We start from the raw sequence: 16,791 nt of genomic DNA, 5'->3' as shown, positions 1-16,791 counted from the left end.
CCCTCTCCCTGTATCTCCAGTCGGGGCCCTGGTTTCCTGTATCCTCCGCTAGTGGGGTGAGGAAGGAGGGCGGGCGCCTGCTCGCTCCCCGCAACTGGTGGCAGGAAGATGTCTGGACCCGGAGTGCCCACGGCCGTAGGCGCCGGAGGGGCGAGGAGTCCTGGGGCGGCGCCGGAGTGGGGAGCCTTCGAGGACAACATGCAGGTATGGGGAGGGAGGATGGTGGGCGGAGATAAAAGGGGTGCAGGATAGAGCCCCATCCGCGACCACCCAAGAGCCAGGTGTATGTACCCTGCATGTTACGTTTGCTGCCCTGTTCCGGAGTAATTTAATCCGGAGTAACTGCCACACTTCACATAATCATGGAAATTTACCCCGGTTCGGGGTAAGCCCATCAACCAACCGCCAAGATGCTATGGGATTTCCAATATTAGATGAGGAATGGGGTAAACTATGGACAGATCCAAGCTCACAGATCAGCTTCAGTCCGAGTAAAAGTAAACACATAGGTGGCATTTATGTCTGCAACGTTTGGCATGTCTGCAACGTTTGGCTAGAATTACAAAAGAGGGAGATCTATCTTATCTATCTATCTATCTATCTAATGCAGACATCCCCAAACTGCAGCCCTCCTTATGTTTTGGCCTACAACTCCCATGATCCCTAGCTAACAGGACCAGTGGTCGGGGAAGATGGGAATTGTGGTCCAAAACATCTGGCGGGCCGAAGTTTTGGGATGCCTGATCTAATGTATTGAGACCAACCACAACAACCCAACGACCTGCTTTGAATGCTCGTCTTCTGCTTGAAAGTTAGGGGAAGTAATGAGAAGTAGTAATTATTTTCATAGCTGGCGGGTGTCAGTCAGGGCCATACACCTCAGTCCTAACCATGTTTCCTCAGAAGTATGTTTTGTTGAATTCAGTGGGGCTTACTCCCAGGTAAGTAGGATTAAAATTGCAGCCATAAGTGGTAGTTGTTTGCCTCCAGCCCTGCTGGAGTTGATTTGAGGCTGCCACATCTGGTATTGGAGGACTGCAAAATGTTTCTGGTTTTAACCAAAATGTACTTCAGGGAGGAAAAGGTTCAAGAGACAGCTATATATCCCGGTTTAAGGAGCTGACTCTCAGTTCTAGTTTCCAGGCATGGATGCCAGGCCTACCAGTGTATTACTTATATAGCTTCAGTCATAGAATCATAAACTTGTAGAGTTGGAAGGGGTGCTGAGGGTCTTCTGGTCCAAACCCCCTGCAATGCAGGAATCTCCGCTAAAGCACCCATGACAAATCACCATTAAACCTCTGCTTAAAAACCTCCTGAGGGAGACCATTCCACTGTCAAAGAGCTCTTAGTGTCAGAAAGTTTTTCTTGCAGTTTAAGTTGGACCCATATAGAGTATAATGTAGGGGTGGGGGTGGGGTGGGGAAGCAGCATCTTGCAAAATGTAAAATTTTGTGTCACTATTTAGGTAAAATGTCATTAATTTTATGCTTTGTTAAGTTGTCCTATGAATGTTTATGTTTACAACATATTCAAAACTTCAGTAGAATAAAATCTCCACCTTGTGCCACAAGGATATTAAGGTGAGAGCAAGGCGAGGCTCCTTGAGAACGTTCCAGAGATGTGGGATTGTATCTGAGAAGGCCCTCTTCCTGATCACCAGGGCCTTGCTTTAAGCAGTGAGGGCACCCATAATTACTGTACGGTAGTGTACAGACTGGTTTAGGTGAGAGCAGTGATAGAAACTGCGATAGAAACGCTAGGAGCCAAATGGCTTCTGGGACCTGGGTTGTGGGCACCAAAACAGAATGTCTAGTCGCCATTTGCGGGGGGGTCGGCACCACTTTTTATATATTATTTTGATAAGCATGAATTAATACACAAGTCACATAAGTGACACATTGTTAATATCACATTTTTAGCAGAAATTGTTAATACATGTTTAATTTGGTGTTTACAATAAAATACTGTATTGTTAAACTCCTTAACATATTGTCTATCCTTAACATTTACTTCGAGGCTTCAAAGCACATGCATTTCAGTAATCCTTGTGTGTCAGCCAGGCGCAAAAAATGGCACCCAGCTACCCTTAATGCTTTGCATATCTTTGCATTATTCAGGGCGGGGGCTCTGCTGTAATTGATATGGAAAATATGGATGATACATCTGGCTCCAGTTTTGAAGACATGGGTGAGATACACCAACGCATGAAGGAAGAAGAAGAAGAGGTGGACGCAGAGGCGGCAGCTGCAGATGAGGAAGATGGCGAGTTCTTGGGAATGAAGGGCTTTAAGGGTCAGTTGGGTCGGCAAGTAGCTGATGAGGTAAGCTGCATTCTACTTGGTTTGTTCTTGCTTCTCTGATGTAAAGAAGTTCTAAGCCCAGGAGACTGCTGGTTCCTGCAAGCTCTAAGGACAATGATTGGCGTTTCTTCCAAAGCATACCGTAATCTTGGGTTCTATGTTCACATTTGTCTTTCTCAGATGGACAACATATATTCTGTGACCTGCACATGGGCCACAGGCCTTGCTATATGCATGCAAGACACTGCAGCCAGAACTGGATTTATAAAAACCTATTACTCAAAATTAGATTTAGCTCCTGTTCTTTTAACCCACACAGTAGAAAACAGACCGTTTATTTCTTTTCTGGTTGGAGAAACATAAGCTAGACTTGTAAACTTCTTTGACACTTTTTTTTTACAATTAAGCAGTATATAAATAAATTTTATGAAAATAATAACTGCCTACCCCCCTGTCATGTTCCAGTCCAGGGGATTCCCTCCGGGGCTAGAGTCTCAATCCCAAGAGGAAGAAGCCTCTTCATGAAACACTCACTAAGGACAGCAGGGCTGAAGGTGCAGCACAGGCCAAGTAAACCTAAGTCAAGCACTGAAAATCAGTCTAGGTCCAAAATGTGATCCAGAGGCAAGGTCAGGCAACAGCCAAAGCTAAATATCACAGGAGTTCAGGCACGGGAAAGGAGCTGAAGACCTGCATTGTTTCCAATGGGGCCTTATATCCTGGCTTCCTAGACCACACCCTAACTATAACTGCTGGTGGTAAAGGAGTTCTATGGGACTGCTTACTCACAAGTAGATGCTTCACAAGCCATGCCATGGCTCTGGGTCCAAAGACCCATGCTATGTCATCCCTCTTCAACCTGCCCCTTTTGGTGCCAGCATTCTCAAGAACTGTTGGGTGCCTTCACCTCCTCCTTTGACAGCTCCAAGGGTTCTTCAGCAGGGTCCCTTGAAAGGATCCTCAGCACTGGTTCCATGAGTCCCTGCCTGCTCCTCAAGGTCCTCAACCTGTGGACTGTCTGGTTAATGGCTTCGTGCCTGGCACTGGGTCTGGCCAGGCATGACGCCCCCTCTATTGCACGATCTTGCATTCCTCGTGAGAAACTGAGCAAGAATCAGCAACGTACCTGAGCCTTCTCCGCATTCATGTGCAGAGGTAGTAGTCTCTACCACCAGCTCCAAGCTACTGTTTTAACCTTCATAGCAGCATAAATTTCTGTTGCACAACTACAAAGATTGCTGGTGTGTAGTGCATCCTAAAATATGGCATGAATGTTGACCCCTGTGCAAAAGCTGTAGAATTCAACGCAATAATCTAGTCATCAGCACTAAGAAAGGAGAGCTCAGTTTCTTACAATCTCTCTTTTCTAGATGTGGCAAGCAGGGAAGAGACAAGCCTCCAAGGCTTTCAATCTCTATGCCAACATTGATATCCTCAGGCCCTACTTTGATGTTGAGCCAAACCAGGTTCGGAACAGGTAAGCAAATGGCAGGTTCTTCCTTCCACTTTTCCAGCTTTGCCTTGTCTACCAGTGGCTTTCATAAGGCTGCTGTTTATTATGTTAATAACAGAAGCACAATTCATTTAAGAAAGCAGTTACCTGGCACCCCACATCTTTGTTGTTAATAAGCTGGCTGTTCAGATTATAGAGACAAGTACCACACATCTGTTTTGCTTACCAGCCTTTTATAATGCAGCTTTGGGGGAGATGTTCAAGAATTCTCCTATCTGTGCTGTAATTTCCCAAACCATTCTGAACTTTTCCATTTTCAATCTTTTGATGGTAGTGCACAAGCAAAACAGGGCTGTGTAGTATCAGTTCAACAAATTGCTTAGCCTTGTGTGCCCTATCAAATGAATCTAAATCAGAGTTCCTTTAATCTGTCATTACAATACTGATTATTAAAAAGCACAAACTGCTGTTGGGCTCCCTCTCTTGTACATGACTATTGAACTAACCACAGGAGGACAATTAAAAAGCTCTACTTCCAATGCAAATTAGACAGGATCAGGGTTGTACGTATCTCCCACCTACCAACCACCCCAGGCTTTGTATCCATTTTAGTGGCATGTTGTGCGCCAACCCTCCCCTTGAACCTTGCCAACCACCTCTGCTATCTTTAGACCTCATCATAGCCTCCCTCCCTCTCCTTAGACCTCCTCCTGCTCATACTGCCAGCCTCACTAGCAACACTATTTCAGCCTTAGCAGCAGAGGGTGAGGAGGGAGGTGGTGGCAGAGCAGGATGGTTGCTGGGAAGCTGCCCTGTCCTGCCTGACGGTTCCTCCATGGCTCACCTGAACAACACACCAACCTACCTCTGTCTCACTCCTCCACTTCCCTTCTCACACTCGGGTGCTGCTAAGATGTCCCAGCAGCTTTCAGAAGTCTGTCGTCATTACACTCGGACGCCAAGAGAACTGCAAAATGACAACATTATGTTTTTATTGTATGTCTAGATATGAAGCCTTCCATCATTAATGTTTTGATCTATAACATCAGATAAGTCATAAGTTAATTTTTATTTTATCATAAGCGTCATAAGTTAATTTTTATTTATTAATTAAATTTATAGCCTGGTTTTTAGTCTGGCAGAGTTGCATGTGAATTTTAAATGAGATGCTTGTCCTAAAAGACCTTGTTGCTTGTTCATTTGTTCATCGCTATTAACTCTCCCGTGCACACCTTGTTCACATTCAGGTTGTTGGAGTCTATGATACCTGTGAAGATGTTTAATTTTCCTCAGGTGAGTTTGTGTGGTAGAAAATAGGTTTAAGTTTTTTGTGTCAGAAGAGCAGGGAGCTTTTAAACTCACAAGTGGGAGTTTAGATGGGGCTCTGCTTCACTTTCCCCCTCTCTAAAACTGGTGAGGTACTCTACCTGTGTCCCAGGGCAAGTATACATTGGTGTGACGCTCCTTGGGGCAGGTTGAGTGCTTTCCTATTCAAGATGTAGTGGGGCAATACTTTTGTAGTTCCCTTTCTGCATTTGTATTCCTCTTCACAAATTCATCTGTAATTAAAATCCCACCAAACTGATCAATTACATCTTTCCTCTTTTATAGAAGATTGCTGGTGAACTTTATGGTCCCCTCATGCTGGTCTTCACATTGGTGGCCATCCTGCTTCATGGAATGAAGACATCTGATACTATCATTGTAAGCAAAGGAACTAGTTTTCCTGACATGTTCCTAGCCAGAGCCTTATTTGGCTTTTGAACTTTCTGCACAGGAGTGTTGAAGTATCTTAAACGTTCTGTGGTGAGAGAGAGTTCTGTGTATGAGGTGCAAGTAATTACTACTACAGACTTCACTCCAGTTGAGTTACATGGCAATTACTGCATTTCCAGTTTGCAAAGAGTGCTCCTCTAGCTTCTCTTGCTTTTTCAACAGAGGGAAGGCACATTGATGGGTACAGCAATTGGCACCTGTTTTGGTTATTGGATAGGCGTCTCCTCCTTCATCTACTTCCTGGCGTACTTGTGCAATGCTCAGATCACAATGGTCCAAATGTTGTCGCTTTTGGTAAGTAAGAATAAGCTCTCTAACCAACTAATAGTCTCCGAGAGTGTCTAAAGCAAGGGTGGGGAACTGGATCTAGCCAGTGGACCCAATTTTTATCTCCCTTAACCCTATGGACTAGATTAGGCAGGAGGTGGGCAGGTATCTGGCATCAATGTGAAATTGGGTGACACAACGCTTTGAAGCCCCAATAATCAGTTGACCATTGATACATCAAAGCCTCAAGCAGGGGCTTGCAAAGAGCTTTGCACTGTGCATTGAAGACCTGACAAACAGCTGAGCACCAGTGCTTCAGAAACTAGGTGCACAGTGTACCACCAATTGCTAGTGTTTCAAAAGGCCCTTTTGGCTCAGCCACCTTTTTACCTGCACGCATTTGACATCATACATGACACCAGATGATTGGCAGGTGGACGTGGCTTGACCAAAATGGTCTGGTGAGACAAATAGGAAAGGCTGGGGCCCCACCCCTGGTCTAAAGAGGAGGACTGTGAATTTCCTTCTTGGTAGATGCCTTTTTATCTTCATCAAGTGTAGAGCAGCAGCTCTTTCTCTTCTCTGGGGTTGATTTGAGTGCAGTGGTGAGGTGGCTTTTTATTTCATACGTCACATCATTGATCTTCTTTGGTTAAAGAGATGTTTTAAATAATGCTTTAAATAAACTGGAAAGGGACGGTGACTGTGAAATTAGACCATTCTCGTTAGCTTCCAAACACTCTCCAGGCCTGTGTAGTGATTAACCCTATAATATATTCAGACATGCCTTGGGCATAATCTGACATTTGTCTAATAGCTCTAGTAGCCAGGCATAATTCTGACATTCAGCTGCAGTACATTGACTTGTACAGCTCCTGGCACTTTAGGCTGTGTCAGTGAGAAAATGTACCGGTAGTCAGAACCTATACTGCTGCTTCTGTTTGGGGGTTTTCACATGCCCTCATACTTGTCTCTAATGGGTTCCCTTCCTACACACAGGGCTACGGACTTTTTGGGCACTGCATCACCCTCTTTGTCACCTACAACATCCACTTCCACTCCCTTTTTTATATCTTCTGGCTGGTGATTGGCGGCCTCTCCACATTAAGAATGGTGAGTAACAGCATGTCATGCTTCATGCGTATCAGTTTTTAGGAGTTGTCCAAAGATATGTAAGAATTAGTAGCTGCATTTTCTCCCCACCCCCACCCCCACTTCCTTCTATATCCCTTTTTCTATTAGCATCCGGTAGATTGTGTATACCTGCCCTAGGTTATGAAATGTTTAACTGTATTACGCACTCGATCAGCCATTGAATGCCTCCTTCAAAATTAGCACCTCTATCATTCCAAGTATGTTGACTGAATAGCATTAAAACCATATTATACAGTGGTTATTTCTGGTTGGATGGTGCCTTGTATGCCTCCTTCTGGCAACTCCTGAGGTAAAGCTGGTTCCAAACATACTGCTATGCTTTCCTTTGGCCCACATCAGCGAGGCTGAGTGGTTTGTCGTTTGGGCAGCCCAAGACCTCCATGCACGCTGCCCATACTTGCGCCCCAGGGAGGTCAGTGATGCTAACACAGTGGTTTGCCTTCACCCCTGGAGGCGCACTCCATTGTCTCTCGGGCCATATGGATGCTGACAACAATGGTGGCTACTTTAGCCATCTATCAAATACACATAATTAACGAATACTAACAAAAGGAATGACAGGTCTGGTGGAGGAAGTGCTTTTCTGACACGGTTGAATCTCTCTCTCCCCCTGGATCTGCTTTGGCTATAGGTAACGGGAGACTTGAAAGATGTTTTGTTTTGAAACTAAGGATCTCGTTTCCATTTCAGCACATAAGAACTGACTCTTGTTTAGTGGTGTGTGGATTCCCAAAGACCTCTGCTAGCCTCATGCACCATTTTGTCATATCACTAGCTGGCAACAGCTGCTTCCTCAGTTTGGCATTGACATGTTGCCCATGAGATCTGGTTCAAATAGCCCAACTCTGATGGCTCTTGGAGCCACAGCTATAGGAAATATTTAAAGAAGGAATTGAGAGGTTTAAAAGTTTATTCATCCATGTGAAACCAAACCACACATCCCTGTACCTCTTAGGCCTGTGAATTCTGTGGGAAATGTTGCCATAGGAAATGATAGCTCTGTTGCCATTTGCATTTTGTACTTTGGGTTTTATAGCCAGAGATTGAGAAACCTATGAGATCTGTCTCTCCTAGGTTGCTGTGTTGGTGTCACGCACAGTGGGGCATACCCAGCGGCTCATCTTGTGTGGAGTGCTCGCTGCCCTGCACATGCTCTTCCTCCTTTATCTGCACTTCGCTTATCACAAGGTTGTAGAAGGTAAGAGAGATCAAAGCTGGGTAGTAAGTTTTTGGAAGCACACACTTCCAGCTGTTTGCTGTTTTTGCCCCATTGAAATGAAGGCTTCACAACTCTGTGAGAACATCACCCAAAGGATTGGGTCTTCCACTCCCTGTGAGCATATCACTACTTGGATTTCATAAATTATACGGTCTGAGCCCCATTCCTTCTTTGAAACATTTCACACATAATGGTTTTCCTGCAGAGCTGAAACTTCTGTACATGGTAAATGTGCACACTTTTGTCACGAGTGATGAATGCACAGATGCATAAGACATTACAGTGGTACCTCAGGTTAAGAACTTAATTCGTTCTGGAGGTCCATTCTTGACCTGAAACTGTTCTTAACCTGAGATACCACTTTAGCTAATGGGGCCTCCTGCTGCCACCGCACCACCGCCGTGCGATTTCTGTTCTCATCCTGAAGCAAAGTTCTTAACCCGAGGTACTATTTCTGGGTTAGCGGAGTCTGTAACCTGAAGCGTCTGTAACCTGAAGCATCTGTAACCTGAGGTACCACCATATTTAAACTCAATAAGTAGCCCTCTCTCTCTCACACTCTCTCTCTCTCACACACACACTCATGTTATATAAATAAAAGCAATGAATTCTGAGCCCCTAAAATGTCTGAGAGGGAGTAGATTCTGTGTGTGTTACTCAGTACTGAACTTGATCAGGCAGAGGCCTGCTTTTCCAGAAGCTTTGAGAGTGCACTGAAACAAATTTTTGTACAGTCTGCTATGTTAACGCTTGCATTCAACGTCTTGTGATCTGCAACAGTTGTACTGCTTATCATATCAAGTCCTGAGCTTTATTCAGTCTGAACCAACAGCAGTCTTGCATTGCCCCATCTCTGCCTTGGTAGGCAGAGTGATATCTGCCTCATGTTGCCCATGTAGCAAAATACTTTCCTAATGTCATCTGCTATGAAGAGCACAATGCTCATCTACACCATGATTCTGGAAGCTGGCTATATACACAGTTCCATCTCAAGACCCACCGCTTCACTGAACTTCAGATTTGACGTGTATTGAGAAAAATAACATCCAGGAAAGACATGCATGCGTATAGGAGAAGGCTGAAGAAATTAATGCTGTGAAACAGCAAAGGGCCAAAGTAATATGAAACAAAACTGATGTAAGTACAGCCTACGTTTAATATTGACTGGCCCCGTTCCTTTTCTCACAGGCATCCTGGACACGTTGGAAGGACCCAACATCCCTCCTTTTCAGAGAGTTCCCAGAGACATTCCAGCTGTTTCCTCTGTGGTACTGAACATGACAACCAAAGCAGCTGCACTTAACTTATAGCCTTACAGACTCTGCTGTGCGCCCCCTGCCTCTACATAGGTTTTGTACTCTGTTACTGTTACCAGGGAAAAGGGACAAAGTAACGGGAGCAGGACCTGTTTTTATCTGCAGATCTCCCCTTGGAAACGGAGAGCAGCAGAAGAGAGAGAAGATGTATTTGTCCGGTTTTGGCCAGATTGTACTGGGCAGAGCTCTTTTTCTGGCCCGCTTAGCTCGGATTGCATAGCTCATTCACTTTCCTCCATACACCCTTTGTTTTTGCTCTTGTCTCTTTAGCCTGTGTACTTGTAATCCTCTTCTTTGCTGAGGGAAGAATTAAATTAAATGAATGGATGTCCTGAGCAATCTCTTCCATTGGACCCTCGTCGTAAATTTAGAAGAGCAGAGCAGATAGTTCTGTCCTGTTCTCCTGCTATGTTCTAAAATCCAACCAAAACTGGGGTTATAATTTCATTTGCCCAAGTTGCTTCCCTCAGGGAGCAGCATTTGACTTTGGTTGATGCAAACAATGGCAGGCTATGAGCCCGTCCAGACCTCAAATTAACATGGATGGCCAACCCTTTGTGCCTCTTTTTAATCCCCACTCCTCCATGTGGTGTTCTCTCCCAACTGCTGCTGCTCCCCACGCTTTCTCCTTCCTAAATCTGGAGATTTAGTCTAAGAATACAGATAAATTTGCATAAGAGCCTGAAAGGAATTAAGGGCAGAATTTAGCTACTGTTCAATAATAAGGAAAAAGTCATCATTTAAAAAAATACCAGTGGCACTGGCTTTTCTGATTAGAGTTATTAATACAGAATAAATCTCTGGGTTCCTTATACAAATTGCAGAACAAAAGGACATAACCCACATATTGCATTTACTGAGTTGTATTATTGTAAATAATGGACATGACCAATTTAGGCCCATTAATTTCAATAGGTCTCTGAATATAACATGTTTAGACACAGGCCTCTGATTGCACTGGAACAAAGATGTTCATTAAGCAGAATCTTATTAAATTGGCCAGTTAGTGAAGCAGAGAGCAGATCATTAAAACAAGTCAACTTAAATGCTGTCCTATCTTTGTAATTAGTTAATGTTGACAAGTGTGAAGCCTTCACAGTTACATAATTAGGAATGTTGCTTTGGAATAGTGGAGAGCAAGATTTAACAGCTGAAATTCTCAGATAAAAATCCAGATCTATTAATCTCTGGATAACAGAAATGAGCCTTTTTTTTAGACCATAATTACCATAACTAGTTAGGTTACATTTGCTGATACATGTGACATGCTACATTCTATTCACAATTTCTACAAGAACACAAAGCACTTTCATTTATTTTTCTGCCCTGGTCTAATTCTCTTTTTTTAAGGAGCCAGTACAGTACATAATCAGGGATATAGAAAAGAGGGATTGAGATTCATTTAACAAGAACAATAATAAAGGTTTCTGTTTTTTGAAAAAATGGTATAAATAAAATGCAACTCTTAACACTAATGGATGTATCATGAATATTGAACCTTACAAAGACTTCTAAATTTCTAGTGCCTTTTCAGAATAATTACTGGGTTTCAGTGTGTTAAGGCCAATGTTTCCTACAAAGGGAATGAAACTTGTAATGTAAAATGCTGCTCTATCTTCCACATGGCCTATACCAGGGGTGGCCAACTTCCAAGAGACTGTGATCTACTCACAGAGTTTAAAAAGTGGCAGTGATCTACCCCCCTTTTGGGGTTCAGGTCAAAGTTGTGGAGCTTTTTTTTAAGAAGGAAAGCCCTGTTTTGGGGGGGTTCACATAAAATTTGTAAAAGAGCTTCTTTAGGGAAGAAAGCAACGTTGAGCTTTTTTTTTAGGAAGGAAAGCCCTGTTTTTTGTGGTTCAGGTGATTTTAGGGATGCAGGGCAAAGATGTTGAGCTTTTTTTAGGGCAGCCACAGTTGTTCAGCTTCTTTGGGGGGAGCAAGTGATCTACCAGTGATCTACCGCAGACGTCCAGGGATCTACCAGTAGATCACGATCTACCTGTTGGACATGCCTGGCCTATACTGTACACCAAAAGCCCAGCGGCCAACACATTGGACAGGTGGAAAGCTATACTGTCTCACTCACATACATACACTGACAGCTCTTAGCCCTGCCAGCTCTTAGCCCTGCATTCTCATCTTTGCACAGGCTTGGATCTGAAGAATCATGGCTTGAGTCCTGATTGCCTAGTACACACACACACACACAAACACACAAACACACAAACACACGATATACAACAAGGCTAGTTCCCCTGTCCAACACCATCTCCTTTGTCTTGCTAATATTTAGATGCAAGTTATTCTCTAAGCACCATGTAGATACTTTTTGAACCTCCCCCCTGTACACTGATTCATCTTCACCTGTAATTAGACCCATTAGGGTAGTATAATCTGCAAAGTTAATAATTACAGTGGATGGATCAGATGAAATACAGTCGTATGTATGCAACAAGTATAGGTAGGGACTCGGCACACATCCCTGTGGGGTGCCAGTGCTGAGCTTCAGGGAGGTAGATATAGCATGTTGGACTGTACTACAAATGAGAGGAGGAGGGGTAGGCAGAAACCAGCAGGCAGATCCCAAAAGGTTTAGATCCAAGCTGTTTTATCTTCCATCAGCAGCAAGAATCTCTCCATGGATATGATGGAAGCTTCCCACCCAATCAGAGCTCCACGTTGGGTGAAATATTACTGTATTGCAGGGGGTTGGATGAGATTATCCTCATGGCCCCTCCCAGCTCTTCAATAGTATGATTCTATGAGCCCTCTCATAGATCCCTACAGACAATAAATGGGCCTGGTAATGAAGATATCACAACTGTCACCTTCAAAGCAAGGGTGGGGGAATGAAGGGGAAGATGTCAGCAGCTAGCTACCAAGCAATAATGATGACCTCTTAACAGAAGTTGGATACATCCCTGGAGTCCTCTTTCCTACGCTATTATGTCTAATAACAGTCTTTCTAATGAGACATGATTTAATTGAAAATTGCAACTGATTTTGCTGCAGTTGTAACATCCATGTCTCAAATATTGTGCTGGTCCAAAGGGCTGAAATGATGCCTCATTCTCACTGCTTTACCCTGGTAACTGTCCCACAATCTGTTTTCAGATGGAGGCTGATTAGTTATCATAAAAAAAAAAATCTGAAGAGGGGATTTAATTGCTTAAGATTAATAAAGGGGTTTTTTTTCAAAGCTGAAATTTCTATGCTACCTTTTCCTAATTTTATTATGTTGGCTTCAAATATTTTAGGCTAGGCAAGTGTTCCAACAGCAACTGAAGAGCTACAAAAAAGAAGGAAAGGTTTGAAATGCAAGCCTATCATGAACAGCTTGGCCTAATTAATATATTAGTGAGGAACCATAAATCATGTTCTCGAAGCTACGAACATGAGTTTGACCAAACTACGGGAGGCAGTGCAAGACAGGAGTGCCTGGTGTGCTATGGTCCATGGGGTCACGAAGAGTCGGACACGACTAAACGACTAAACAACAACAACATAAATCATATGAAGCTGCTTTGTTTCTAGACTGGAACTCTTTGCATGCCTTTATCCCTAGATCTTTAAAACTGTATATAACCAGACCATTAACTTGGCCTAGTCCAGTAACTTCCTGACGGAAGCACTTTAAGTAATTTGAAGTTTGAAGTTTGTTCAATCACCTGATAAATGGCAGGCACCTGATATTCTTTACCTTTCATGCCATAGGATGTTATTACATCAATTATGCAGACCATATTGTCAAAGCTTCGGGGTTGTCATCCGAGTCTTCTCTGGCTTGTCCTACTGTTTATTTTGGTTACAGTGTGCAGCCTTTGGAGAATCAAATGAAATGCAAGTCCTAAGCCAGATCATCTATTGCAAACTGCAAAATGGCTATTATATTCCCCGATATTGTCTTTCTTACTTCTGTGTATTCTAATTCTTCTCATTTATCCTGCAACTAATGCTCAAGTGATTATTTTATTCTCCCCCTTAATTACAAGACAAAATGGATTTTGCTTGGAGTTTGGACTCTGCATTAGCAGATTAGTTATATGTAGAAAGTTCTCCACTTACACGGCTTATGATCCTAATAGTCCCAACCCCATTCAGTCCCACTAACATTTTCATCTTTTATTGCTCTAGCCATTATCTCTGGGCTTTGCTCCCCCCCCCCGCCACCCTCTTGGTACAAATCTCCTAGGGCTCTTGATGTTACAACCCATTGCCCAAGAAGAAGGGGAGAGTAGCAGGAGTTTATGCTCCTTTCCTCTGCGTTCCTAGCATTTAATTAATTGCAGAGAGCTGCAGCCAAAAAAGCCCTGCACAGTATGCTTGCTGAAGTAAGCAAAGCTTCTTTGTAAAAATTGTGCCTGCCAGGCTATTTTTTAATACCAGCTGCCACCCTCCAGCTGAGGAAAAGCAAAATCATGGCTAGATTAGTTTAGACCACAAACTCCTCAGGGCAGAGAATTGCATGACTGAGCATACTGCGGATGAATGCCTCCTACCCTTTGCTGTCCTTTGAACTTTCTGCCAGAGCAGAGGAACTTCAGTTTCCTGGCTCTTTTTTCCAGCCTATCCCTTAACACCACTATTGCTAAAAAAAAAAAAAGAGCTTGTCATCAGAGTTACTCACACCTACTGCTTTTCTCCACACTTGCAGCTCCTCTTGATTGTGGGCACTTCAACACTTCTGGTCACCATGTCTTCATATGGTACCATAAATGTACATCCACAATGCCATAAGAAAACAAAGAGCAACCGTCACTGGGAGCAAGCAGTAGCAGCACAGAAAGGAGACAGGATTGTAACAGTGAGAATGGGCTACTCAACAAGACTTGGCGTGGCTGGTGAGATCTATTGCTCACAGAGCCTTCATGCACCCATCCATTTAGCTGAGGCCCATACTATTAATTCCACTGAAGGAAATTCCTTCCTCGCCCCTCTCCAGCTGTCAACATCCACTGTTAGTTTAGCACACTGGAAGAGCACAAGATTTTCATGCAACTGTCCCAGGTTTAATCAGATGGAGCTAGTATTCAGAAGGTGGCTGAGTAGGATGTACTCATTGCCCTAATAACCCCTTAAGGAATATCTAATTCAGCTGTAAACAGATCCCGAAATGAATCAGATGTGTTCATATCTGTGTTCCTGTAAAAAGCTGCTTCTGTTCACTTTCCTTCAGTCTACATGGCAAACGGCACTTAAGTGAAGTATAAATTGTTTTCCAATTAGTTAGCACTGTGTGCGCATATGGAATGTTACAGAAAAGTCTCAGGTCTCTGCCCTGAGGCAGGCAGAGAATGTGCAACTCAGTCACATATGTTTAGGCTTGATTATGAGCTTAGTTACCTGTAGGTCTACCTTCCCCAACTTGGTGCCCTCCAAATGCTTTGGGAATGCTGGCTGGAGCTGACTGGGACTGACCATAGTCCAAAACATCTGAAGAGCACCAGGTTGGGAGGGGCTGCTGCTGAGGTAAGCAAAGAGAGCTGGGATTACACAGGTGTTCTGGGAGACTGTTCAATCTAAGCAGCAATGGAGGAAAGGCAAAGTGGTTCCTCCCCAACTCCCTCATTCCATAATGGCAGTAAGAAGTCTTCCTGGCCTGCTCTGGGTGGATATACTCATATACAAAAGGTTCCTTCAGTTGCAGACCTTGCTTTATCTTGCATCTCCATTTCTGCTTACACCCAAAGCTGAAACACAGATTAAGAGATGTGTGTAATCTTTTAATGCAGTACAGACCTCTACTGTACTGCCCTTTGGCTCCTGCTCCTGCTGAGTTCATGAATACAGGAGGAGAGGAGAGCCACTCAGAGCAGCGTTTCTCAACCGCTGTTCCGCGGCACACTAGTGTGCCGCGAGACGCTGGCTGGTGTGCCGCGACGTGCGGCGACGAGAAGGGTGATTTGCATTGTCACGTGCCTGGCGGCCGCCAATACACAACATTAACCCGCCGGAAAGGAAGCCGGCCGGGTCACGACGCGGGGCGAGCGCAGCTCTCAACAGCCACCACCACGGCCTCGGACGTGAGAGGCGGCCGGCGGGTGCTGCTGCTGCTGTTTGTGTCGCTCTCGCTGCTCTTGCTGGCGGCGCCCGGGGCTTGGTCGGTGCGAGGCCGCGGGCCGACAAGCAGAACAGCCTCCGGAGGGCAGCCAGCAGCGTCTACGAGGGAGTGAGCGGCCTCTTCGGCGAGGAGCACGTGCACGCCCTGCAGAAGGTGAGGCGCCTGGCCTGGACTGAGGAGGGGCAGGCCCGTTGCTCCCGGGGGGTTGTGCGGGTTCCAATGGATATTTTTACAGGACACATCTTTATGGCAATATTTCTCCTCCTCTTTCCCAAAGCTCAGTGCAAACGACTGGAGGGTGGTTTTACTTTACATATAGTCAATATAGGCACAGAGTTAAATTTTTTAACTTTTTTAATGGTGGTGTGCCTCGTGATTTTTTTCATGGAATACGTGTGCCTTGGCCCAAAAAAGGTTGAGAAACGCTGACTCAGAGAACCAAAGGCTATTTTTACTATCATTTTGGGTGTTCCACTCACCCACTTGCATGAATCCTACAATAAACTTATTTGGATGACATTCTTAAAGTTGAATGTATTTCCTGCTTTCTTCCCTGTCAGGGACTCAAAGTGTTTTATAGATAAAATAGGAACAACTAAGAACTTTTTGAAAAGAACAATAATTAAAAACAATTAAACATATAATCAAAACTATATATAAACAGAGCAGATCTATTAAAAACTTACAGACGAAAAAACATCCCCACGAGTGCTTCCATTAAAAGAAAGATGTGGGAATTGTCTTTATGACTGCAGGAGAGGTCTTGCTGGGAATAAGGACCTGGACGTGCGGGGAGGATGTCCAAGCCTGACTTCTCAGCCATTTTGGAAACGTGGTGCTGGAAACGGAAGGATCTACCCTCGTATCTTAGCCACCGCTGCCGCTGCCGTTTAAACTAGACAGATAAAACAGACATATTCATGCCTCCTGTTACTCTTTGAGAGGCCCCCATCCGAACCTATTCTAAGCTCTGGAACTTGCGCCGTCAAAACGGGGCGCCTCTGAGCAACTACAGAGTTCATTTCTCTCATCGCTGCTGAGGAAGCGGGGAAAAGCTACCGGTAGTCCCAATCCCACCCACCCCCCACGACCCCATTCCCTCGAAGGTCAGTCTGGGGCTCTGGGTCACAGGGTGCGGCTCGGCCCACGATCCGCCGCACAGTAGCATCCAAGAGATGGCGCAAAGCATCTCGCCGAGAGGGAAGGCGGAGGTCTCCAGGACCCCGCCCGGCCCCGGCTTC

The 16,791-nt window shown here is 44.5% G+C and overlaps 1 protein-coding gene and 1 long non-coding RNA gene across 2 annotated transcripts; one reads left to right on the top strand and one right to left on the bottom strand.

Moving 5' to 3' along the window:
* Positions 1-35: 35 nt before the first annotated feature.
* YIPF3 (Yip1 domain family member 3) lies at positions 36-10,964 on the top strand. The gene is made up of 9 exons (XM_035108207.3): positions 36-204; positions 2,121-2,324; positions 3,674-3,780; positions 5,004-5,049; positions 5,368-5,460; positions 5,695-5,826; positions 6,799-6,912; positions 8,029-8,152; positions 9,362-10,964. Exons 1-9 carry the CDS (start codon positions 109-111, stop codon positions 9,481-9,483), a joined length of 1,038 nt encoding a protein of 345 aa, XP_034964098.1. The 5' UTR covers positions 36-108; the 3' UTR covers positions 9,484-10,964.
* On the bottom strand, positions 1,825-16,754 carry LOC148686323 (uncharacterized). The gene is made up of 3 exons (XR_015949104.1): positions 16,237-16,754; positions 4,622-4,723; positions 1,825-2,408 (listed from the first exon to the last, which is right to left on the bottom strand). It is a non-coding gene; the product is annotated as an uncharacterized LOC148686323 (long non-coding RNA).
* Between the last annotated feature and the right edge of the window lie 37 nt (positions 16,755-16,791).

The sequence above is a fragment of the Zootoca vivipara genome, chromosome 3 (assembly GCF_965207765.1).
Source record: "Zootoca vivipara chromosome 3, rZooViv2.hap1.1, whole genome shotgun sequence".
Taxonomy (NCBI): domain Eukaryota; kingdom Metazoa; phylum Chordata; class Lepidosauria; order Squamata; family Lacertidae; genus Zootoca; species Zootoca vivipara.
The sequence above is the reverse complement of the archived record's forward strand: the minus strand, read 5'-3'. Positions and strand labels throughout refer to the sequence as shown.